Source organism: Oncorhynchus masou, chromosome 6 (genome assembly GCF_036934945.1).
Source record: "Oncorhynchus masou masou isolate Uvic2021 chromosome 6, UVic_Omas_1.1, whole genome shotgun sequence".
Lineage (NCBI taxonomy): Eukaryota > Metazoa > Chordata > Actinopteri > Salmoniformes > Salmonidae > Oncorhynchus > Oncorhynchus masou.
Window position 1 is genome coordinate 37,375,769 of NC_088217.1, and position 27,019 is coordinate 37,402,787.

At 44.4% G+C, this 27,019-nt stretch overlaps 1 protein-coding gene across 1 annotated transcript; it reads right to left on the minus strand.

The window, feature by feature from the left end:
• Nucleotides 1-14,373: 14,373 nt before the first annotated feature.
• Nucleotides 14,374-19,037, minus strand: LOC135541598 (taste receptor type 1 member 3-like). Its single transcript, XM_064967908.1, has 8 exons — nucleotides 18,823-19,037; nucleotides 18,327-18,627; nucleotides 17,718-18,074; nucleotides 16,954-17,370; nucleotides 16,645-16,848; nucleotides 16,061-16,181; nucleotides 15,386-15,756; nucleotides 14,374-15,207 (listed from the first exon to the last, which is right to left on the minus strand). The coding sequence occupies exons 1-8, from the start codon at nucleotides 19,023-19,025 to the stop codon at nucleotides 14,374-14,376; spliced, it is 2,808 nt and encodes a 935-aa protein (XP_064823980.1). The 5' UTR covers nucleotides 19,026-19,037.
• Nucleotides 19,038-27,019: the final 7,982 nt, after the last annotated feature.

The following is a 27,019-nucleotide window of genomic DNA, read 5'->3' on the forward strand; positions in this document are numbered from 1 at the left end:
ACAGAGAGAGATAGATAAAGTTACAGCAATAATGGAAGATGCCTGTAAGGCTTTGAGGAGGCCTCTTGGCCCAGCACTAAGGGAAGCATACTAAAGCAGCACTTCAGAGGGGGAATAAAACTCACACTCAATTTAGGCAAATACATAGTTAAACCCACAGATAACACCTGGAGACAGCTACAGGTGCCCCCTCAAGCTCAAATCATCTCCATTTTGAAGGTGGGTATGTGTGCGTTACAGTTATTCCACTGACTCATACGACAGTCAATACTGTCCCATACCTAACCGTAACAGACGGGCTGTGCTGTGGGAGGGAGAGGGGGATGAGAGGGGGAGAGGAGAGAAGGAGGAGAATTTTTTTATTTTTTTATTTAACCTTTATTTAACCTTTATTTAACCAGGCAAGTCAGTTAAGAACAAATTCTTATTTTCAATGACAGCCTGGGAACAGTGGGTTAACTGCCTGTTCAGGGGCAGAACGTTTGTACCTTGTCAGCTCGGGGGTTTGAACTCGCAACCTTCCGGTTACTAGTCCAACGCTCTAACCACTAGGCTACCCTGCCGCCCCAAAGGAGGAGAGAGGGAGGAGGAGAGAGGGAGAAGGAGGGGGAGGGGGAGAGAGCAGAGAGGGAGAAGGAGGAAAGGGGGAGAAGAAGGAGAGAGCGAGAAGAAGGAGGAGAGAGCGAGAAGAAGCAGGAAAGAGGGAAGAAGGAGGAGAGAGGGAGAAGATGGAGGAGAGAGTGAGAAGGAGGAGAGAGGGAGAAGTAGAAAAGAGGGAGAAGAAGGAGGAGAGAAGGAGAAGGAGGAAAGAGGGAGAAGGAGGAGAGAGGGAGAAGAAGGAGGAGAGAAGGAGAAGGAGGAAAGAGGGAGAAGGAGGAGAGAGGGAGAAGTAGAAAAGAGGGAGAAGAAGGAGGAGAGAAGGAGAAGAAGGAGGAGAGAGGGAGAAGAAGGAGGAAAGAGGGTTAGAGGAGAGAAAATAAAAGAAAATAGAGAGAAAAATGAAAAGCAGACAGGTTGTAATGTGTGAGCACACAGACGCACCTTGTTTAATGTCTCCCTGACATTTCTGCAGACCCCCCCTCTCCCCTTTTCTCATCCACTCTATGGAGACAGATGGGTAGAAGGGAAAAAGAAAGGGGAAAAGAGATCCAGACAAGCTTAGAGGTCAGGGTTCACAGCAGGGCCAGCCAATCCGAGGGAAGCAGAGAAGGTGGGATTAGGTTTCACTCCCGATGATGCTTTCTCCCTCTCTCCTTTCTTCTCTCTCTGACTCATCCTCTCAGAATCTTTCCCTCCTTCTCTCCCGCTCTCTGAAGCCTACAGCTGCTATCTGAGAGCGTCTTTCAGAAAGCATCTTGATCCTTGTCTACATAGAAACTTTCCCCATAGAGAGAATGGAAATACTCCACAGTACAATAAATCCAATCCCTTCTGTAGTAGCCTGCCTTCTTCTATAGGGCAGCTTTTACAAGAGGCTACCTAACATGCTTTGCTGAAAGTCCTTGAGTAAATTCTTGGTGCAATCCGTCACTCGCTTAGCGAGGTTCGTGGACATCACTGATTTTGTTCCCCTGCTGTCACTAATGCAGGTCTGTTGTTAATTTCACTGCTTTAAAACAAACCATCTGTGTCTAACTGACAGACCTCACTACACATAAATACCTATGTTAACACTTTATTTGAATTGTCAGTCCATCTGTAGATGCTCTATCTATCAGTAACATTTCAACTAACTATCTTACCTTAGACTTAAGCCTAACCATAAGCCTAACCTTAACCCTTACCTTGTGGCATTCCAATCAGTAGTGGGTTTAAGAGGTTAGATCCAGTGACCTCGCATTGATAGACTATCACAGTCTAGTAATTTAGCACATTAAGCTGCAGAGGAGGAATCTCACCCCAGTGAGCAGACAAGCTGCCGTCCAGCTGTTTTTGGGCCACGTCCCAAACTAAACAGCTAAAACTCAGAGCCTGCCCTCCCGCTGTGCCCTCCACTTTAACCCTACATAGTGTACATACCTGGCTTGGCCCTGAAATCTACCTGGCGCTATCAATACATGTCAGCAAAGTAGGATGAAGTTGCCCCTAGATGCTGATCTTAGATGAGTTTTGCATTTAAAAACTTGAATGGTTAAGGTGAGGATTTGGGGAGGGTAGCTGAGATCTAGCTGATCCTAGATCTGTGGTTAATGGTAACTTGAACATGGAGCCTTTTACCTGTTGATGCCAGTGCTTCTCACCTGGCAAAGCCCTGGCACTAACACACACACTACACCCTTAACACCCTTAGTCCTACTGCAGACACTTTACACAACATGATCAGCACCAAGACAAATAGTGGCCTGATTGCTTCCCCATGTCCCATCTGTGTTCCGTTAGTGGTGACAGGAGAGCGCTGGAAGGTGAGGGGTTGGAGAAGGAGGTGGATGCTGACGGTTGCTTTTAAACAACGCAACTTTGCAGAGGGGGGTTTTGAAACATGCTATTGACCAGGCAGGGGCAATTACTGCTAATAGGCACTGTTGGCGGGACCGCTTTCCCCCATCAATAAACATTTTTGTTGGGACGGCCCGGAACAGTGTGGAGCAGAGCCGGAGCCAGAGAGATGCTCGCCCACAGTTCTGACATTCCAGATTGGAAGCATGCAGCATTTCAAAGCTGGCGAATAAAGAACCCTCTGACATAACAGAGGAAATCCAGGAGTGATTTTACTTAAAAGATTGTAGCCACAGTCGGAACCAGTAAACAGTGTGTGTGAGTGTGTGTGTTGTAGTTTGTCATTTACAGTGACACTGCTTCCGAATGCAAAACAAACTGTCCACTTAGTTTGATGTTTCTTTACTCCTGACAGTCTTTGGCCCTGCATCCTCTAATGTTATAACCCAGAACCAAATTGTCCCTAGACTCTGATCTAAATGCAGTTTGGGCTTTTCCCCCTCATGGTAAAGGTTAGGATTTGGGGATGGTAAGCTGATCCTAGATTTGTGCCTGAGGACCATCTCTATACATCCGGGGATGTAGGTAGGGCCACCTGATTTAGCCCATAAACTCTGATCCCTAACCCCTAACTCCTGAAACCTAACCCTCCACCTGTTTGTAGTCAGACTGCTTGTACAGGCCACAACAGCCAACTGTTCCATGACAACAATATTCTGATTCACGTCCGTACTAGTACTGAATTGTCTTAGAGCGTTTTGAGCCAACATGGTGTCCAAGAAAATGATGTATCTCAATCAGAATAAGCCCAAAGTCTCTAGGGCTCTAGTCCAAACCGCAGGGTACCAATAGTGCTTGTGAGTTGGTGAAAAGTTTAGTATCTCTTTGTCTTTGTCTGTTCTGGTCTGTGTGTCTTAATACACTTCTAGTTTTAACCATTACCTATAGGATTATCATCATGAGGAGCACAAGTGCGTATACAATATTGACATTGTATTTTATTCAACTCAAACTGCAACCATGACACAAAGAATCCCTCTCAACCGCTGGTATGTAAAAATGATTCCCACTCTCACTCACACTTAGGCCCTGTGTCATCCTTCCCTGCACTGACTCTTCACCACCACTTACCCACAGCACCACCTTTTGGCCATCCTAAGCATAACAACAGGCTATAAAAACAGGTATTTATGCAATCATAGCCTCCAGTTGGTTCCAGTTCAAAGTTTAACTTATCACTCCCCCTCCCAATACAGTATGTCATTTTTCTTTCTCTGTCCAGACATGCATTTAAGAAAACATGCATGCACAGCTCCTCCCCTCCCTCTCTACCCCCTCTCCCTTTACGTCTCACCCTCTACTTTTCTCTCCCCTCTCCCTCCTCTCTCTCTCATCTTTCCTCTCTCTTTCCCTCTCTCTTTCCCTCTCTCTTTGCCTCTCTCATTGACTCTTTCCTTGCCTCTATCCTTGCCTTATCTCCTTACCTCTTTCCTTGCCTCTCTCTCCCTTCCTCCTTGAACTGTCTGCAGTTCACTGCTAGGAGTCTTCCAAACAGCAGGACAATAACAACTGTTGTTGTCACCACAGATACACACTTCCATCCCTGAGCGTTTCCTGGGAGCATCTGGCTATTGTTGTCCGTACCTGCCATCTGCATGACTTGAGAGATGCGGTCAATGGTCAGTGTGTGTAACGAGCTACCGAGTTTAAATATCTACAGTACCCCCACTGAAACATACCATTTGATTAACACTTAATAACACTTGGCTGATACGTTGACTGATACGTTGGCTGATACGTTGACTGATACGTTGACTGATACGTTGACTGATACGTTGGCTGATACGTTGACTGATATGTTGACTGATACGTTGGCTGATACGTTGACTGATACATTGGCTGATACGTTGACTGATACGTTGACTGATATGTTGATTGATACGTTGGCTGATACGTTGGCTGATACGTTGACTGATACGTTGGCTGATACGTTGACTGATACGTTGACTGATACGTTGGCTGATACGTTGACTGATACGTTGGCTGACTGTTGGCTGATACGCTGGCTGATCGTTGGCTGACACGCTGACTGATACGTTGACTGATACGTTGGCTGATACGTTGACTGATACGTTGACTGATACGTTGACTGATACGTTGGCTGATACGTTGACTGATACGTTGGCTGATACGCTGACTGATACGCTGATGATACGTTGACTGATACGCTGACTGATACGCTGGCTGATACGCTGGCTGATACGTTGACTGATACGCTGACTGATACGTTGGCTGATAAGTTGACTGATACGTTGACTGATACGTTGATACGCTGATACGCTGACTGATACGTTGACTGATACGCTGACTGATACGCTGACTGATACGTTGGCTGATACGCTGACTGATACGTTGGCTGATACGCTGACTGATACGCTGATTGACTGATACGTTGACTGATACGTTGACTGATACGCTGGCTGACGTTGGCTGATACGTTGACTGATGACTGATACGTTGACTGATACGTTGGCTGATACGTTGGCTGATAAGTTGACTGATACGTTGGCTGATACGTTGGCTGATACGTTGGCTGATACGTTGACTGATACGTTGACTGATACGTTGATTGATACGCTGATACGTTGGCTGATACGTTGACTGATACGTTGGCTGATACGTTGACTGATACGTTGACTGATACGTTGGCTGATACGTTGACTGATACGTTGGCTGATACGTTGACTGATACGTTGGCTGATCGCTGATACGCTGGCTGATACGCTGACTGATACGCTGACTGACGTTGGCTGATACGTTGACTGATAGTTGCTGACTGATACTGGCTGATACGTTGGCTGATTAGTTGACTGATACGCTGGCTGATACGTTGGCTGACTGATACGTTGACTGATACGCTGACTGATACGTTGGCTGATACGTTGGCTGATACGTTGACTGATACATTGACTGATAAGTTGACTGATAGGTTGACTGATACGTTGACTGATACGTTGACTGATACGTTGACTGATAGGTTGACTGATACGTTGGCTGATACGTTGACTGATACGTTGACTGATACGTTGGCTGATACGTTGCACTATTGTCTGAAAGTGGCTGTTCCACTGGATGTCAGCGTTGGTGAATTGGCTGATACGCTGACTGATACGCTGGCTGATCGCTGGCTGATCACGTTGGCTGACGTTGGCTGAAATGTAAATGTGATAATGATACGCTGGCTGATACGTTGACTGATACGTTGGCTGATAAATCGTTGACTGATACGTTGGCTGATACGTTGGCTGACGTTGACTGATACGTTGACTGAAACGCTGACTGATACGCTGGCTGATACGCTGACTGACGTTGACTGATACGCTGACTGATACGCTGACTGACTGATGACGCTGGCTGATACGCTGAATACGTTGGCTGATATGTTGACTGATACGTTGGCTGATACGTTGACTGATACGTTGACTGATACGTTGGCTGATACGTTGGCTGATACGTTGGCTGATACGTTGACTGATACGTTGGCTGATACGTTGGCTGATACGTTGGCTGATACGTTGGCTGATACGTTGGCTGATACGTTGACTGATACGTTGACTGATACGTTGGCTGATACGTTGGCTGATATGTTGGCTGATATGTTGACTGATATGTTGGCTGATATGCGCAGTAGAGAGACTGAGAGGCAGAAAGACATAGAGAAGAGCGGCTGCATTAACAACCTTCTTCAGTCGTGAGTTGCACATGTGTGTCAGGACAGCAGCAACACAGCTAGTCTACACGCTAACCACCAAATATTACATTATCCACGCAAGCCACGAGCCAGCCAGCCATATATCATGGGTTAGAAGATGATGAATATTATATTATGAGGTTATTATTTGAAAGGAGCATTGAAGATAAATCAATCAGTGAGGTAAATGGAGCTAGCTAACAGCAGATTTACATCAATCATCAACGTCAATGATCTGTTTATAGCCCACCCTCTTTTCCTGAAGCCAGTCATGGCTTTGGAGGCACTGTAACTAGCTTCCAATGTGTGATGATGATGAGTGAGTGTGTTGGTGCAGAAATAAATAGGCCTATGCAAAATAAAATGTTACATTTGACGTGTTATGAATTTCGAGAGCATCTGACCCCTGAAAGGTCTGTACATGACCCTGCCTGTGGCACGAACACACACACACGTCTCAGATAAATGCCTGACCAGGATCCTGCCTTCTCCTCTGTCTCTCCTCTGCCTCAGCCAGGCCAGATGTGGCCTCTTATCAGGAGATGGAAACTTGAGCTCTAATCATTATCATTTCCCCATGCTAGATTTATAGACCAGTTGGGATTTATAGTCCACTCCTGAACGGCTGGAATAGGAGTGGGGAGCAGAGAGAGACACACACACACCACCATGTACTCTCTTTCCCATTATCGTGTACTATCTAGGACCTAAAAGGGTTCTTCAGCTGTCCCCATAGGAGAACCCTTTGAAGAACCCTTTCTGGTTCCAGGTAGAACCCTTTTGGTTCAGGTAGAACCGTTTTGGGTGGGAACCCAAAAGATTCTACCTGGAACCAAAAAGAGTGTTCTTATGGGGACAGCTGAAAACCCCTTTTGAAACAGTTTTTCTCAGAGTTTGGGGCTCGTCCTGCAGGCTTTAGCCACCTGCAAATTACAACTTAGTACTTGAAGAGTTAAGACTATGTTCCTTCAGCCCATTGTGTGTGTGTGTATGTGTGTGTGTGTGTGTGTGTGTGTGTGTGTGTGTGTGTGTGTGTGTGTGTGTGTGTGTGTGTGTGTGTGTGTGTGTGTGTGTGTGTGTGTGTGTGTGTGTGTGTGTGTGTGTGTGTGTGTGTGTGTGTGTGTGTGTGTGTGTGCGTGTGTGTGTGTCAGGGGGAGGGCCGTACAGCCTCTAGTAGAAAGCCTTTAATCCTGGGGCTGTCAGGCCCAAACCCGGCTTGACGTCCCATTGATGTGTAACAGAACAAAACACAGGGCCCCTCACTAAGCCCCCGACCCGGGCCCCTCAGGCCCCAGCCACCCCGACAATACCACAGAGGAGGGCATTTTTCAGCCAGTACACACACACACACACACACACACACACACACACACTTAAATGCACACACACAGGGGAGGGCATTCCTCAGCCCCTCAGAGCCTCGTCTTAAAGGGGAAAAGGCAACCACTAAACAACACACATTCAGAGTAAATACATTACCATACACAACAACACAGTTTTAATTCTCAAGGAAGGACTTTCCATTGGAGCAACAATATTTTCCCCATATAATTTGTTTATAAATTCTCAACTTACAACAAAAGCCTACAATATACAGTTTATCCTTAGTTTTTTGGTAATGATAAGGTGAGAAAGTTGTACTAAAATCTAAGTAAGATATTTATTCTAAGTTATAAGTAAGTAATTTATATTATTTACAATATTCTTCACAATTCTGAACTTAGTACTGTTTAGGCATTAGCTTGGAGAAGTGTATATCTAGAACCTAATACAACAGAGGAAAAATCACACACACCCACCAACATCATCCATCCATCGTCCATCCATCGTCCATCCATCCACACACTTCCAAATGATGTAGGACGTACAGGACTAGTGTTTATGTGTGTGTGTGTGTGTGTGTGTGTGTGTGTGTGTGTGTGTGTGTGTGTGTGTGTGTGTGTGTGTGTGTGTGTGTGTGTGTGTGTGTGTGTGTGTGTGTGTGTGTGTGTGTGTGTGTGTGTGTGTGTGTGTGTGTGTGTGTGTGTGTGTGCGTGTGTGTGTGCGTGCGTGCGTGTGTGTGTACATGTGTACCACTGACCATCCATTAACAACACTGCTCCACGTCTACTCTTTCATATTCATGAGACACATATTTATCTCCCACTTTCTCTCTCTCCATCCCTCTCCCACACACACACAGCCACCCAATCGGTACAAATTAAAAGTAGGCCTTGGGTCAATTATCACTGGAGCTAGGAGTATGCTCATAAGAGAGCAGAGAAACAAGGTAGGGAGAGGTCATGGAACTGTGGTGCCATTGAGGAGGACTCAGGTAGAATAAATAGACACAAAAATACATACACATCATCTGGGTTGAAAAGCAGCAGCGTTTTCACTGTGTGGGAAGGAGAGATAGAGAAAGAGAGACCTCTGTCTATGTTAAGCTGTACTGTCTTATGTTTCCAGAAGGCCTACGCTTATGGTCCTGTGCCTTCCAAAGTGTGCACTTGTTCACTTCCTTTAAATGACTGAGATAAGAAAAAAAATCCCTCAAGCCCATGTCTCCACCAATCCAATGCTTTTTTGATGTGTGGGAAATAACAAGTGTACACTTCAGGAGAAAGACGATATTAAGATAGTAAGACATTTAAACGTGTTAACCCTCGCAAGGATAATGGCCCAAGCAACATCCCTAGCCGTGTCCTCAGAACATGCGCAGACCAGCTAGCTGGTGTGTTTCTGGACATTTTCAATCTCTCCCTGTCCCAGTCTGCTGTCCACACATGCTTAAAGATGGCCACCATTGTTCCTGTACCCAAGAATGCAAAAAGTATCTAAACTAAATGACTATCGCCTCGTAGCACTCTCTTCTGTCATCATTAAGTGCTTTGAGAGACTAGTCAAGGATCATATCACCTCCACCTTAACTGACACCCTAGACCCACTTCAATTTGCTTACCGCCCCAATAGGTCCACAGACGATGCAATTGCCATCACACTGCACACTGCCCTAACCCATCTGGCCAAGAGGAATACCTATGTAAGAATGCTGTTCATTGACTATAGCTGTGCATTCAACACCATAGTACCCTCCAAGCTCATCATTAAGCTTGAGGCCTTGGGTCTCAACCCCGCCCTGTGCAATTGGGTCCTGGACTTCCTGACGGGCCGCACCCAGATGGTGAAGGTAGGAAACAATATCTCCACTTTGATGATCCTCAACCCTGGGGCCCTACAATGGTGCGTGCTCAGCCCCCTCCTGTACTCCCTGTTCACCCATGACTGCTTGGCCATGCACGCCTCCAACTCAATCATCAAGTTTGCAGACGACACAACAGTAGTAGGCTTGATTACCAACAACGACGAGACAGCCTACAGGGAGGAGGTGAGGGCTCTCAGAGTGTGGTGTCAGGAAAACAACCTCTCACTCAACGGCAACAAAACAAAGGAGATAATCGTGGACTTCGGGAAACAGCAGAGGGAGCACCCCCTCTGTACAAATCACAAACAAACTGAATTGGTCCACTCAACCAGGCAGTGTGGTGAAGAAGGTGCAACAGCGCCTCTTCAACCTCAGGAGGCTGAAGAAATGTGGCTTGTCACCTAAAACCCTCACAACCTTTTACAGATGCACAATCGAGAGCATCCTGTCGGGCTGTATCACCGCCTGGTACGCCAACTGCACAGCCCACAATCACAGGACTCTCCAGAGGGTGGTGCAGTCTGCCCAATGTGTCACCGGGGGCAAACTACCTGCCCTCCAGGACACCTACAGCACCCGATGTCACAGGAAGGCCAAATAGATCATCAAGGACTACAACCACCCAGGCCACTGCCTGTTCACTTCACTGCCATCCAGAAGGCGAGATCAGTACAGGTGCATCAATGCTGGGACCGAGAGACTGAAAAACAGCTTCTATCTCAAGTCCATCAGAATGCTAAACAGCCAACACTAACACAGAGAGGCTGCTGCCTACAGACTTGAAATCATTGGCCATTTTAATAAATGGATCACTAGTCACTTTAATAAGGCCACTTTAATAATGTTTACATATGTTTACATTACTCATCTCATATGTATGTACTGTGTTTTGTACCATCTATTGCATCTTGCCTATGCTGCTCTGTCATTGCTCATCCATATATTTATATTTATATATTCTTATTCCATTCCTTAGATTTGTGTGCATTAGGTAGTTGTTGTGTAATTATTAGATTTCTTGTTAGATACTGCCGCACTGTTGAAACTAGATGTACAAGCATTTCGCTACACTTGCATTAACATCTGCTAACCATGTGCATGTGACCAATAAAATTTGATTTGATATTATTGAGATGCATCCATTAACCCAGAAACAGCTTCTTTTAATCCTACACAGCTCAGTCTATTTCTCTTTCTCAACAGCCATATTGTTCTTAGTTCTGGACTCTCACAGTTTGGTAATTTCATGAATTCATGTTCCCCCTTATTGCATCGATTGTATTGTCTTCAACTATTATGCTGAACATTAATTAACGGCAGTATATATAACTTTATCAACAAAGTCATTTTCTAACTAATATCATGGATATTTTGGTTGGATTAATTTATTTCACGTTAGGGCATAGGCCTAGGCTACAAGTTAGGTTGGTTTCACCGTGCTCTCACACAAGCTTTTGGTTTATGAAACTTTATTTAGCACTTATTTACATGAACCGCTAAATACTATACATTTTGCAGTCATTAAAAGTCATGGTAAAATTAGCTAGCTAGCTAACCAACAACTGTAAAGATGTATTTGCGAGACAACAAGTGCTCATTGTGAAAATGTATTTATATTTTCAATAAATATGGAAGACGGAATATAGTTTGCATGTTGTCAACAATCTAAGCCAACACCTTCTGTTTTCTCCCATAATCGTGCATGTGTCGGTATTGTTGCTAAACAACCAACCCGTCTATTGAGGGGATTTGATTAATGTCCCGGGCCTGCCCCGGGTTATTGCGTTCGTTTTAGAACCGGGCTCCTTCCCGGGCGTGAGCCAGGTGCTCTGTTTTGGTTGACGGCAAAGCTTGCTCAAAATAAAAGTGATGTACACTACCGTTTAAAAGTTTGGGGTCACTTAGAAATGTCCTTATTTTTGAAAGAAAAACACATTTTCTGTCCATTAAAATAACATCAAATTGATCATAAATACAGTATATACATTGTTAATGCTGTAAATGACTATTGTAGCTGGAAACGGCAGATTTTTTAATGGAATATCTACATAGGCGCACAGAGGCCCATTATCAGCAACCATCACTCCTGTGTTCCAATGGCACATTGTGTTAGCTAATCCAAGTTTATCATATATAAAGGATAATAGATCATTAGAAATCCCTTTTGCAATTATGTTAGCACAGCTGAAAACTGTTGTCCTAATCAAAGAAGACATAAAACTGTCCTTCTTTAGACTCGTTGAGTATATGGAGCATCAGCATTTGTGGGTTCGATTACAGGCTCAAAATGGCCAGAAACAAATAACTTTCTTCAAAAATTCATCAGTCTATTCTTGTTCTGAGACATGAAGACTATTCGGTGCACAACTGAGCAAGAGGACAAGTACATTAGTGTCTAGTTTAAGAAACAGATGCTTCACAAGTCCTCAACTGGCAGTTTCATTAAATAGTACCCGCAAAACACCAGTCTCAACATCAACAGTGAAGGGGCGACTCTGGGATGCTGGCCTTCTAGGCAGAGTTGCAAAGTTATCAGCCTTGCCAATAAAAATAAAGATTAAGATGGGCAAAAGAACACAGACACTGAACAGAGGAACTCTGCCAAGTGTGACAAAACCTCACATTTTTGATATGCCACACCTGTTACATGCTGTGTTTATATTTTTGTTCAGTGTAAATAATAATCTTGAAGTGCAGTGTAATTTGAAATAGCTGATGCAACGTTTTAAATCGATATGGGTCTATCTGAAGAAATCATTCTGCTGATATCCTCCATGCCTGTGTCATATTGTGGTGGTCAAGAAACTTACGCAGTCTTTGCGCTCACATTAACAATAGTTGTCTGGGCTATAATGCTACATAATTAAATACTACATTTTGGCAAGTGTTCCAGTTCAGCGTCTCGTTCTTGCCAGTTTAAAACGTTTGTTTTTTAAACTATTAGCCGCAGCTCTTGATTAAATCATTGCAATGATAAAGGCCATACATTCTGCCCAGACAAAGATCGCCTTTAGTTAGAGGATTATTATTCAAATTAAAAACAGTAACAAGCTTTAATCAAACACGCCAAAGGCACGGAGGAAGAGAGGGCATTTCTATGGTCGCACCTCTCCCGCTGCTGCGCCAGTACCCCGGTGGAGGTGGTTCTTGCCGCCACCGGACTTGATAAACACGTTTGATGCTGGTTGTTTGCCCAATGAAACCAAGCCTTTAGTGTTCGGGGCGATAGGGACCGCATCAGAGCAAAGGATACTTTATCCCTAACTGATTCCCACATTAGTTTATAGTAAGAAACAACTTTTATCACGCAACGTAATCAGCGGGCCCAGAAGAATAGAACATACGGACCATGTGAAGTTTTTCCATTTGTCTTGTGTCTTGTTTGGGTAACAATATATGGCTCAGCACAATGCCAGACTTCATCATACAGTCATACCAGCAACCATGTGGTAAATAGTGTGTTCATCTTCATTCCAAAACTCAATTTCGAAATTAGGGGATGCTTTTATCAAGAGTAGGCTATAGACCAACATAGTGTTTTTATAAATCTTACTATAAGGGATTAAAGTTTTCCAATGCCTATAGGCGAATTATTTTGTACAAACCACTCCATGTTGTGCTTCATGTTTAAATGATCATATTATCACTATTGAAATGAATTTCGTTCAATTATTCAAAAGTTAATTTAAGCACTGGACTCAATGTAAGTTTATTTTTCCCCAAAGCAATAGAAAGGTTTCTTCTTAATATGAATAATTTCAAGTGCTTATTATTCGAAATTGCTCACGAAATCGGATTCATTGAGTGAATCTTTATCATGCATTAACACCGTTAGATATTACTGTGCACGTTAGGCCTATGACACTGTATATTAATGGCCGGATTATCAAGAGCTGGTTATGTTCGAGGGCACTGGCTTTCAGCTTTACGCAGCTTCCACATCAATGTCATGTGTGGAGTCGGTCACAGGGGTGACCTATCCCAGTTAATAACCAGAGGATGTAACCGTTTTTAGCTTCACCAAACCATACGTATGCCTACTGGACTATAAACGCATAGAGTCATTACACCTGCCTTTCAACGGCATAAAACGTCAAGGTGAGCTCATGACATTGCAGAACTTGGGAGTAAAAATAATAAAACGCTTTGTGTTGTCATTTATGGTTGACGAATTTGGTTTTGTCGTTTAATTTAATCAGTAGACTAGGAAACGTGTGATGGTTCCGTATTTTACCGTTTACATCGTCACACTCACAGGTTGAAATAGACGAAGAAAACGTCAAAACATGCCCGAGGCCAACGGCAGGCTAATCAGAACAATTTAGTGGGCTTTCAATTATCTGTTGCCTAGTTCAAATTCACTGAGATTTACATATACATAAATACTACATCACTCAATTGATTCTCTACGCAATTCGTTCATCACAGTGTTCTGGGCCTATGCGTAGTATAATACCTATAGGCTACACATTGGTCTATGAGCATAACATTGTTTTAGTAGCCTATAGCAAAAATTATTGTGACTTAGCCTAGTATGCCTTTGCTACATATTGTGTATTTTCACGAATAAGAAAATCACGCCAACCCATTATAATGGAATCGGATGTTGTTTCACTGTAAAATATATTAGGCCTACATACTATTCAATAAAAGCCACATTGACTGACTGATAGTTTTACCAAATGGCTTTTTTAGTCTGTAAACGGCTTGTAAATTGTATGATTGCGTCCCCTGGTGGTGATCTAGCAAACTACATCACAGATCGTAGCAGGCAAGTGCAGCATGATGCACCTTTTAGCACATCTGGTTGAACTTAGTCACACACATCCTCAATTGTCAAGTCTTTGTTATACATTTCATGTGCATGTAGACTAGTTTGATTGAATGATTGCAGTTATATGTCTCTGCAAAAATTGTGAAACAATACATTATAAACTAAATTGAATACATTATTTAAACATTAAACAGAATAAAGGTCACTGTCCCAAGTCTTGTCCCTTCCTTATCCCTGCCCCTTCCCTGATCCCTGCCCCTCCCCTGATCCCTGCCCCTCCCCTGATCCCTGTCCCTTCCCTGATCCCTGCCCCTCCCCTGATCCCTGCCCCTCCCCTGATCCCTGCCCCTCCCCTGATCCCTGTCCCTTCCCTGATCCCTGCCCCTCCCCTGATCCCTGCCCCTCCCCTGATCCCTGCCCCTCCCCTGATCCCTGTCCCTTCCCTGATCCCTGTCCCTCCCCTGCAGATCCCTGTTCTTCCTCTGCAGGTCCCTGGTCATGTTCCTCCTGAGGAGTTGCTTCAGCCTCCTCGAGGAAGGTACGAAAGTGCTCTTCTGTGTTGAGTTCAGGTTTCTTCAGCAGCAGGTGACATTTTGGCAGATAGTAGGCCGCCATCAGCCCCATGTTACTGAGCAAACTGACAGATACATGAACAATGGAGCGGTCTTTGTCATTCAGACCGGTGTAGATGGGGATGAAGACCACCCAAACCATGCAGTAGGTCAGGGTGGAGAAGGTGATATCTCTGGCCAGGTTGTACTGTCGAACGCTCTTCACAGACATGAAGGTGCACATGAAGGATGTGAGGGCGAGGAGGCCATTGAAGCCCTGCATCAGGCCCAGACCTAAAATGGGTTCCACAGGGCATCGCAGGAACTTCCTCACAAAGGTCACCTTCATCTTGGCCAGGTACTGGGATAGAGAGGGCCCTTCCTGGACATAGTACCCACAGATCCCTGCCTGCACTCCACAGCAGGCCAATACGAGCAGACAGCCTCCAGGGCCTCTCAGTGTATCCAGATGAAAAGGAGCCTTGCCAGGGAATTCTGTCACGTACACAATCTGAGGGAGGACAGAGAATGAGCTACTCCAGGATTCATGATACTCTGCGTCTTCCTCGCTCATATTCATCCAAATGTCTCCTGAACTGTTGGATTTTTTTAATCAAAGAAAACCTATTTAGCTATTTCATATCTCCATGATTCATGTCTGTTTTGTGTTCCACAGGTCTAGGCCTTACCTGCAGTGAGATGGCTAGGATGGTGGACAGGGTGACCGTTTGGAAAATAGAGCTGAGGGGCAGCTGCAGACGACACACAAGCTCCCCCGGCTGGCCCAGGAACAGCAGCAGGCAGGCACAGGCCCCCATCAGGCCGAGGAGGGCCACACCACCCAGGGCCCCCCCAGAGGCCCTCACCAGTGGAGACCCCCAGTGCTGCAGGAGAAGGACCCCCACAGCCCCCTGACAGACCAGCAGCACCAGCATGGCCAGCAGCAACCCCAGGGACTCAGGCTGGCTCCAGGTCAGGAAATCAAAGGTAGGCTCGGTGCAGTTGGTGCTACGTACCAGGGACCACTGGCCATCTAGACACTGGGTACACTGGATGTCCACTTGGAGACAGAGAGGGAGCAGAGACGTGGTTAGAATAATAGAATGATAGAACCAGATAAGAGTAGAAAGTCTTATAAGACCACCACTCACATCTTTCAATTTTGTCAATTTATTGGGCATTTTTTAAACACAATGTTGGCAGTGTGTGACAGAGGTGTAAAGCTGTTAGTCTGTTCATCTGTTAGTTTCAGCGTGTTGCTCAAGGAAAATATCAAAGAAATCTACAAAACCAAATCACAAGAGTGATGGCCTTTTTAATGCCTAGGTTGATGGATGTAATTTCTGTGAGTGTGAATCACCCACTTGTGCCATTCTGGAAGGTGCCCGGTAAACATTCAATACAGTCATAGCAGCAGGAATGGAAGCCTTTCACTCTGCGCACCTGGCCAGGGCCACACTCAGAGGAACAGGTAGACTCAGGTGCCTGCAGCAGAGGGGGGGTCAGAGAGGATGTGGTGGTCAACACCACAGGAGGCTGCTGAAGGGAGGACGGCTCATAATAACAGCCGGAACGGAGCGAATGGAATGGCATCAAACACACGAAAACCATGTTGTTGTTTTTTTTTATACAACTCCACAAATTCCACTCCAGCCATTACCATGAGCCTGTCCTCCCCAATTAAGGTGCCACCAACCTCCTGTGATAAACACACTTAAATGAAGACTTTTTTATGTCAAACATTTGAGCAGCTTTAACCAATAGTGGTGAAAATTGAGTTTGGTGTATAAAAGGAAAATGCAATCTACTCTAGCTGAAGGAACTTAGAAAAGTTACCACTTTGTGGAGCATAGCTGGCATATTACAAAGGCTTAATCCCAGAGGTAAAAATGTGAAAAGCCAATCAAATCCAACATTATGTTTGATGAGGAGATGGGGCGGCGATTACCTTAGTACTGCCTGTATGCCATTGGATGAGGGTGTTGTTAATTGACAGGTTCTCATAGAAGGTGCCGACATCTTTGAAACTGAGACTGTTGTTTCTCCAGACCCACTGTAGTACGTTGTAGCCAATGTTTGGGTTTCCATTACTGTCAAACTCAAAATGACTTCCATTTAGACTGAAGTTGACCTTCTTCAGCACCTCCAACAGCTGCAGGGGGAGAGTGTTGTTCATTACATTTGTAAAAGTATCCTTGCACAGTCTCACATAATCATTATCTGGAGAGAAAAGAAGTAACTGTGAGGGAGAATGTACCTGCCAGGGATAGACTTTGATTTTAGCGCCCCTCTGGCAACTATTGGCATTGCACCCGAGCAGATTGTGCAGTGCGTGTGCAACGCTGTAGATGGCAGCATAGACACTGAAAGCTGACCTCAGCAATATGGGCTCTGTCACTAGACGCATGTTGTCTGGGGACAGGTTCCAGCAGTCTGGGCACTGGTTCATACCACGGGTTGACTCTGTTACTGGTGAGGGCTGCCTGGCCCTCTCCTCTCTGATCCTGGAGAAGAGTTCACTGGTGTAGGGTGTGAGCAGGGCCAGGGTCTGGCTCTGGACTGTGAAGGCAATGATAGTGCCCACAGTGTGGATGTTTGGGAGAGTTGATACGTCTCTGTGCAGGGCCCACGCATCGCTGGCCACCCACACACCTGTCAGATTCCTCCTGATCACCTGATCACAAACAGCATGTTGGTATCGTAGCAATGGTCATTGAAATTGTTAAAATGTTTTTGAAACTATTGTAATAAATGAAATAGTTGGAAAATTGATTAAGAAACTCCAAACTTTTCACATGTTTTATAATCTATCAGATATTGACTGAATTATAGCACAGGCACGTTGCTACTTACAGACAAATGTTCTAATCTGAATTTAGATATTGTAAATGAGTTGCATTAATGTACTTTAAAAACAGTCAAACCAATGGCTGCATAAAGCTTTTTGAAAAGCTTTGTGAGATTTTGTTTGACAATTTTGTCAGTCTCCAGAACTCTTATGTGGCTTGCTATCTCACTGACCTCAGTGAAGAAGGCTCTGGCAGGCTGGGAGAGGGAAAAGACCACCACCACTCCCACCTTGGCCTCTGCGATGCGGTCCAGGATCTCTCTGACCACTGGCTGTGGGTCACGGTATATAGGGATTAACCCCTCGTAGCCCACACAGATGGAGCTCCTTGCTGCCAGGGTGGAGAACTGGCGCTGGCCCTGGCGTCCGTACTCATCCTCACTGCCCACCACGGCCACCCAGTTCCACTGGAACCTGTTCAGCAGATACACCATGGCCTCCACCTGCCTCTTGTCACTGGGCACGGTGCGCAGGAACGATGGGTACATACTCTTGTCACTGAACAAGTCACTAGTTGCGAGGTAGCTGATCTACAGAGGACAGAGGGATGATGGTAATGAGACGTAAGTAGCAACGGTAGATACAAAAAGCAATTATGTCTCCACTGCAGTTGTATCTCACGTTTTCATCTGTGTTCCACCACAGCACCCAGTTCAATCAAAATCATATTCCAGGGATTGTCAAACAATGGACAAATCGGAAATCTTCATTTTGCATCACATTATATGAGGATGACATTGTTTGCATTGAAAGATAGCATTCCATCATGTAACCATACTAACCTGTGGTATGAGGAAGAATCCCAATAGTTTTCCTATGACTGAGACCATCTCTGAGGTGGATGGGCCGATGACAGCCGCCACACGGGTCACATAGTCTGTGTAGTTACACATGACGGCCAGCTCTCGGTTGGAGTCCTCAGTGAGGAAGAGGAGTGTGGGCTTCACGATGACGGCAGACTGCTTGCAGGTGTCGAAGATCTCATAGCCCAGCCTGATGCCAGGGAGTAGGGTGGAGTTGGCGTTAATCTCATCCACTGTGTACTTCATCACCAGGGCCATACCTAGCCCATGCTCATTAATCCTGCCAGGCGAAGCACAGACAGGGAGGGGTTGTTACTGCTGTGCTATAATTCAATAATTCAAATAATTTAAACAAATGAGAAGCAAGCACTAATTTGAATGAGATATGCAGAATCGGCTAATATGATTACAGTATAAAGACACTTGACATAGGGCAAAAATCATATTCAGCAAAAAGGATCTTGAGTTACTGTACCTGTCACAGCTAATGTTGTCCGGCTTCACTCTGTTGCTCAGGTTGCTGGTGAGCTCGTTGATGGGGAAGAGCCCCCCGAGGAGGATGTCTCCAGAAGAGTTAAACAGGTTGGTAGTGATGTTCTGGAACCATGGTGGAGAGCTCTGACTACGCCCTGCTCCTAACACCCAGCATAGAACCAGCAGTCTTAATGGCACCGCCATGCTGCTAAGGGCAGGTAGAGGCAGGCTAGGGGTCATGGCAAACATCAGAGAGAACTTAAAGCAGGCATCTGCGAATGCCAGTGTAGAAAGATGCATTGGGAGAAAGAGAGCGGGTCAGAGGGAAAGAAAAAGAAGGGACAGAGGCCAGGAGAAAGTCATTTCAAAGGTAATTTGCCATACAACCAGTAATGGAGAAACTCACCTGTACTAGTACCTTCACAGCCCAGTGAGTCGATGGGGAGAGCTGTACTCTCCGTCTGTCTGTACCTCCTGTGTCGCCTGTGTTTTGATGGGTAGTGAATAAAGTACTTCGGATCAGGCTGCCCTGAGTACAAGTCTCACCAGAGGTGTGCAGTTGCTTTCAACATGACACCAGGGGTTCATTTACATTTGTGGTACGCCTGAAGATGTTTGAAACAAGACACCAACATATGGAAATTACCAGGCGACAGGTTCTTGTCAGACACTTCCAGAGTATTTTCCTGACATTTGCTTGTGGTTGGCCGATTAGGCCTTGTCAGTATTGTGCATGGTTACGGGAGGTTAGACGAGGCGAGCGCTTTAATACCACATGCCTGATATGCACCTTTTTTGTTTTTTTTACCTTTATTTAACTAGGCAAGTCAGTTAAGAACAAATTCTTACTTTTAATGACGGCCTAGGAACTGTGGGTTAACTGCCTGTTCAGGGGCAGAACGACAGATTTGTACCTTGTCAGCTCGGGGTTTGAACTTGCAACCTTCCGGTTACTAGTCCAACGCTCTAAACACTAGGCTACCCTGCCGCCCCAGGGTATACGTCAGTAAAACTTCAAAGGCGGCCTTGTGTGTGTTTGATGAGTTCATGGGCATATAATATTTAGGAAAATCAGGTGTCAGGTGGCTAATCAACAGAAGCCAATTTGTCTCTCTCCTGTCCTTTTCTGCTGCCGATAGCACTCTGTTAGTACAAGCTGTTAAACATTTGCCAAAATCTATATTAGCATTCTATATCCACTTCTACCATTTTAATCTTGAAGTTAAGCTGGAGCTATAGTTTGAGAGTTGAGATTTATTATATTTTCTCTCTCATCTGATGTTTGCATATTTGTATTCAGCCCGGATACTCAACAGTATTTTGCATTCATCTTTGCATGCCAAATTTTGGTCCATTTGCATCGAGATAGAACATCACATTTCCAGGTTCTTCCAGGTATTTTGCATGAAACAATAAACACTTTTAACCTTAGCACACTCTTTTGAAAAGGTGTTACTCAGTATGATCACTACACTTTTGTACTGTATATAATAGGGCTGAACTTAAATGTACTTATTCACAGCTCTTTAATTGGGTGGCAGAGGATCTGTCTGACAGACAGTGTATATAGGTGTATTTGGACCCTAGTTAAAAACAGGTGCTGTCGTCTTCTATCTTGTCCGAGATAGTGATGTGAGTACACACATACCAATGCTTGTGATGAAACATCTACTTTCCACCCACGTTTGATTTTTGTTTTTACACCATGCTACTATTTCGTTTTTATAATCAGTTTGTGATATAAAGAAAACTAAAGTGAAATTGTTATAAAACAGTGTTTTACATTTCTGTTCATATACAGTGCATTTGGAAAGTATTCAGACCCCTTCACTTTTTACACATTTTATTACGTTACAGCCTTATACTAAAATGTATTAAATAAATGTTTTCCCTCATCAATTTACACACACAATGACAAAGTGAAAACAGCTTTGTAGACATTTTTGCAAATATATAAAAAATACCATATTGACATAAGTATTGCTATGAGACTCCAAATTGAACTCAGGTGTATCATGTTTCCATTGGTCATCCATGAGATGATTCTACAGCTTCAATTGATTGGACATGATTTGTAAAGGCACACACCTTTCTATATAAGGTCACACAGTTGACAGTGCATGTCAGAGCAAAAACCAAGCCATGATGTCGAAGGAATTGTCTGTAGAGCTCCGAGACAGGATTGTGTCATGGTACAGATCTGGGGAAGGGTACCAAAACATTTCTGCAGCATTAAAGGTCCCCAAGAATCTACTAGCCTCCATCATTCTTAAATGGAAGAAGTTTGGAACCACCAAGACTCTTCCTCAAACTGAGCAATCGGAGAAGGGCCTTGACCAGCGAGTTGACCAAGAACCCGATGGTCACTCAGACAGAACTCCAGAGTTCCTCTGTGGAGATGGGAGAACCTTACAGAAGGACAACCATCTCTGCAGCACTCGCCCAATCTGGCCTTTGTGGTAGAGTGGCCAGACAGAAGCCACTCCTCAGTAAAAGGCATGTGACAGCCCGCTTGCTGAAAGCACCTAAAGGACTTTCAGACGATGAGAAACAAGATTCTCTGGGCTGATGAAACCAAGACACCAAGTCCTTGGCCTGAATGCCAAGTGTCACGTCTGGAGGAAACCTGGCACCATCCCTACTGTGAAGCATGGGGGGTGGCAGCATCATGCTGTGGGGATGTTTTTCAGTGACAGGGACTGGGAGACTAGTCAGGATCGAGGGAAAGATGAACGGCGGAAAGTACTGAGAGATCCTTGCTGAAAACCTGCTCCAGAGCGCTCAGGACCTCAGACTGGGGTGATGGTTCACCTTCCAACAGGACAACAATCCTAAGTACACAGCCAAGATAACACAGGAGTGTCTTTGGGACAAGTCTCTGAAGGTCCTCAAGTGGCCCAGCCACAGCCCGGACTTGAACCCGATCAAACATCTCTGGAGAGTCCTGAAAATAGCTGTGCAGCAATGCTCGCCATCCAACCTGACAGAGCTTGAGAGGATCTGCAGAGAAGAATGGGAGAAACTCCCCAAATACAGGTGTGCCAAGCTTGTAGCGTCATACCCAAGAAGACTCGAGGCTGTAATCGCTGCCAATGGTGCTTCAACTCTGAGTAAAGGGTCTGAATAAATATGGAAATGTGATATTTCAGTTGTTTTTTACATTTGCAAAAAATCCTAAAAACCGGTTTTCTTTGTCATTATGGGGTATTGTATGTAGATTGATGAGGATTTTTTTAACCCCTTTTAGAATAAGGCTGTAAAGTAACCAAATGTGGTTAAAGTCAAGAGGTCTGAATACTTTCCAAATGCCCTGTATATATGTTGGGATGTTTGCTTGTGTTCACTCCTATGAGGTGGGTTTTATGTGTGTGCTTCTGTGCACAGTGTTCCTTTGTTGCAACAAGACATTGTTTGGGCAGTAGACTCAAATAAACACTTTGTGAATGGAGGTTTTTGTTTGGTTCTTCGGTAGCTTAAGCCATGAATCCACCTCCAGCCTTCCTAAAACTTTCACGCACATACACACACACACGTGCGTGCGCAAACACATACACAGACACTAATTTGCATACACACACACATTATTATTATTATTATTATAATTGTGTATCACATTTCCACCAAAATAACATGACTTACAGATGTAAACTTGTTCCTTTAATATCAGACTGCTCATAATTCCAGGCCCGCCTTGTCTGACAGATCTGTAGCTGCATACACCACATGACCAAAAGTATGTGGACAGCTGCTCGTTGAACATCTCATTCCAAAATCATGGGCATTAATATGGAGTTGGTCCACCCTTTGATGCTATAACAGCTTTGACTCTTCTGGGAAGGCTTTTTACTAGATGTTGGAACATTGCTGCGGGGACTTGCTTCCATTCAGCCATAAGAGCATTAGTGAGTTCGGGCACTAGTGTTGGGTGATTAGGCCTTGCTGGTAGTCGCCGTTCCAATTAATTCCAAAAGTGTTTGATGGGGTTGAGGTCAGGGCTCTGCAGGTCTGTCAAGTTCTTCTACACAGATTTTGACAAACCATTTTTGTATGGACCTCGCTTTGTGCATGGGGTCATTGTCATGCTGAAACAGGAAAGGGCCTTTCCCAAACTGTTGCCACAAGTTGGAAGCACAGAATCGTTGAGAATGTAATTGTATGCTGTAGCGTTAATATTTCCCTTCATTGGAACTACGGGGCCTAGCACGAACCATAAAAAACACCCCCAGACCAATATTCCTCCTACATCAAACTTTACAGTTGGCACTATGCATTTGGACAGGTAGCGTTCTCCTGGCATCCGCCAAAACTCGAGTCGTTCATTGGACTCCAGAGAGCGCATTTCCAATGTTCCAGATTCAAATGGCGGAGAGCTTTACACCACACTTGGCATTGCGCATGGAAACCCATTTCATGAAGCTCCTGACAAAAAGTTATTTGGCCTGATGTTGCTTCCAGCGGCAGTTTGGAACTTGGTAGTGAATGTTGCATCCGAGGACAGACGATTTACGCGCTACACACTTCAGCTTTTGGCTGTACCGTTCTGTGTGCTTGTGTGGCATGCCACTTTGCGGCTGAGGCATTGTTTCTCCTAGATGTTTCCCCTTCAGCACTTACAGTTGACCAGGGCAACTCGAGCAGGACAGAATTTTGACGAACTGTGTCACTTTTAAAGTCACTGAGCTCTTCAGTAAGGCAATTCTACTGCCAATGTTTGTCAATGGAGATTGCATGGCTGTGTGCTCGATATTATACACCTGTCAGCAATGGGTGTGGCTGAAATAGCCGAATCCACTAATTTGAAGGGGTGTCCACATTCTTTTGTATATACAGTGTATTTTAACACAACACAGCATGCAGTTTTAACACTAGGTGTCAGATGTGGGTTACAACACACTGACCGTCCACAGAAAAACAGAAAAACTCTTTATGTAGGGAGAATTGCCTGTAACATGTTTTGATGTGGACAGTATTTTTCATTTTCACAGATGATATGATATTGTTCTTATTCTTACGGGCCAGATGTGCCTGATGTGGTAAGAGAATCAGAGTCCATGTGGTGGTGGTGTGTAGGTGGAGGTTGACGGGGCTTCCCAGGGTCGCTGTCTGTGTGGGTAGTGGGTACACAGTGGATATGCAGGCTATTTGAACAGTTGATAACAGAGGTGATTGAACCTGACTACTGGGAATCTATGGTTGTTTCTCCTCACTGGTTGCTCTAGTTGTTCTGAACATTGGTCCTCCAAACGAAAACATGTTTTGATTAGTCTGTTGTTTTCCAATGGTCAACTTTATTACCTGCATAAGAGGACTGTGGCTATTGGTTTATTGCAGACATGTTTTACAGATAAAGAGTTTATTTCCTAAACACTATATCCACCAATTTCTCACATTTGTGTTTTTTCATTCGGAATTATTGCTTATGGGTACCTTCACGTGTGTGTAAAATATTACTGTTCTCAGATTTTTAAAAACATTTAATAAATATTGATGTCACAAATGTATCGTTTGTACAGTTCTTTATCAAACATTTAGTTATTTGTTGCATTTGACTGGGTAAAACACAAGAGTACTACTTATTTCTCTGAGAGTGAAGCACAGATATATTAGATTTTAAACAAATACATGTACATGTCTGTCATTGAACAACCCCATGCTATGATTAGATAGTGAAACAACACACCAATCTTTCACCATTTATTTAAATATAAAATCAAATTTACTAACATTTATTTAAAAAATTGATATAGAGCGTTTTGGAATTCGCAACTATTCAAATGCTACTGAGAATACATTATTGTACATAGAAAATACACATTGAGGAATGGGTACACTCTTATCAGTAATTGATTTAGTTGGTATTCACTTAAATGAAGTGTCCTTACACGTTAGTGTGCTACTAGTATGTGTGTGTTCATACCAGTGTTTACATAGCTAGCCTAAAGATACTGTGGCACTAGTGCTCTGCGAAGGCTTTGAGTGTTACAAAACACTGTGACTGTGCCGTTTACTCGTCTGTGAGCTGAGACAGGAACAGGCTTAGTGCCCCCCCCCCCCCCCCCCACACACACACACACACACACACACTCACCCCCTGGCCGCAGAATGGCCGGATCAGCCTCGCTCTAATCTCCTTCGTTGGCCAGAGAAACAGTGTGCCCATTGTCAACATGCTGGCCTCATAACCCACAGGGCCTAACAAATTATTAACAAGGCAGAGCAGAGCACAGCAGAGGACAGCCAGCCAGCCCAGCCCAGCTAGGCAGCAGAATACTAAAATGTGCTACTGGACACGAGGCCATCTGTCTTGATCAGCTGCAGTGCCTAACATTGCATGGGGAAAGTGTCAGAAAGAGGGGATCCTGCTGTGCCAAGGCAGGGAGGCCATGTAACACCAATCCAGCTGTGCTGTAGAGTAGTATACGCCATGCAGTTAACATTACACTGCTCACATCTACTGACTACATCAACAACAGTATATCAAACCAGCCCAGCAGTATAGACCAGCCTGTCCTTGACAAAAAAGCAAAACATTATTTCCCTGCCTCTTCGGCTTAAACACTTTGCCTTTTACCCTACCTCAAAGGGTTAACATCCTTGCTTCCTGCCACACTCTTCTTCGTTGGTTCAACCTGTTCTTTTGCCTTTAAAGTATTTGTGTGTGTGTGTTGGAGTTTGTATATTTATCATATATTATACTGTATAGCTGCAGTAAGTGTATATGAATTTGCACATACTTGCACTTCTCATATGCAAATTCATGAAGCTAAATATACTTTTAATTTAGTACTACATGAATGCATACCCTTGCATGCACTCTTACATAGAGTTGGAAATATACGGGGACAGCTTGTTGTTTTAACTTGATGCTAAGCTGTAACCATACAAATTAACCAAATTCTTAAAATCCACTTTGCCTGAAAGTGTTACATCATGTCCACGACCGAGGACAAATCCTGTTTGCACTATAGTGGCTAACCTGCCAGTTAGGGAGAGGTTGCCCTTGGCGCTTACCTCACAAAACTGTTTGCATTCAAATCAGGGATATGTGTGTGACACGTGTGTGTGACCCCAGTGTTGGTGTTAAAAGAAAAACTACAGTCAATGTCTGAGACCCTAATTAGTATAATTAAACAATCCCCATCAAAATCCATCTGTTGTTTTGCATGGGTATCTGCAGTAGAAGGTGGCCAAGCTACAGTAGTGTTTGTCAGACCATGAGATATCCCCAAAATCTGTCTTCTCACGAAATGTCTGTAGAGTCCGAACGGTTTGGCCTCCAAACTAATATGACCACTCTATGGAAAGATAAGACTCTCATGAATACAATGGTGTTCAAGTATCACAGGCATCATCAGAAGTCGATATCACAGATCTGCCAACTTCTGTCTGTAGCATCCAAAAAGTTTGGGCTACACACTAATATGATCCCTCTATTGAAAGGTGAGACTCTCACGTACATGTCGGTTGTTTTGCTCTAGGACATCCACACAAGCCTCACAAGACTCGTCTGAAGGTAGCCCGGTACCAGTTAAACCTTATATAAGTATAAACTCAGCAAAAGAAGAAGTGTCCCTTTTTCAGGACCCTGTCTTTCAAAGGTAATTCGTAAAAATCCAAATAACTTCACAGATCTTCATTGTAAAGGGTTTAAACACTGTTTCCCATGCTTGTTCAATGAACTATAAACAATTAATGAACATGCACCTGTGGAACGGTTGTTAAGACACAAACAGCTTACAGACGGTAGGCAATTAAGGTCACAGTTATGAAAACTTAGGACACTAAAGAGGCCTTTCTACTGACTTTGAAAAACACCAAAAGAAAATGCCCAAGGTCCCTGTCAACTACGTGAATGTGCCTTAGGCATGCTTCAAGGAGGCATGAGGACTACAGATGTGGCCAGGGCAATAAATTGCAAGGTCCGTACTGTGAGATGCCTAAGACAGCGCTACTGGGAGACAGGGCGGACAGCCGTCCTCACGGTGGCAGACCACGTGTAACAACACCTGCACCAGATCGGTACTTCCGAACAGCACACATGCGGGACAGGTACAGGATGGCAACAACAACTGCCCGAGTTACATCAGGAACGCACAATCCCTCCATCAGTGCTCAGACTGTCCGCAATAGGCTGAGAGAGGCTGGACTGAGGACTTGTAGGCCTGTTGTAAAGGCAGGTCCTCACCAGACATCACCGG

Bases quoted from the DNA above. Each gene is read 5' to 3' on its own strand.
- LOC135541598 (XM_064967908.1), bottom strand. From the start codon at position 19,025: ATGGCGGTGCCATTAAGACTGCTGGTTCTATGCTGGGTGTTAGGAGCA. The intron at 16,849-16,953 runs GTACATTCTCCC...CTCCCCCTGCAG, and splicing joins TCAAAGTCTATCCCTGGCAG to CTGTTGGAGGTGCTGAAGAA. The intron at 15,757-16,060 runs GTGGGTGATTCA...TCTGTCTCCAAG, and splicing joins CACCTTCCAGAATGGCACAA to TGGACATCCAGTGTACCCAG.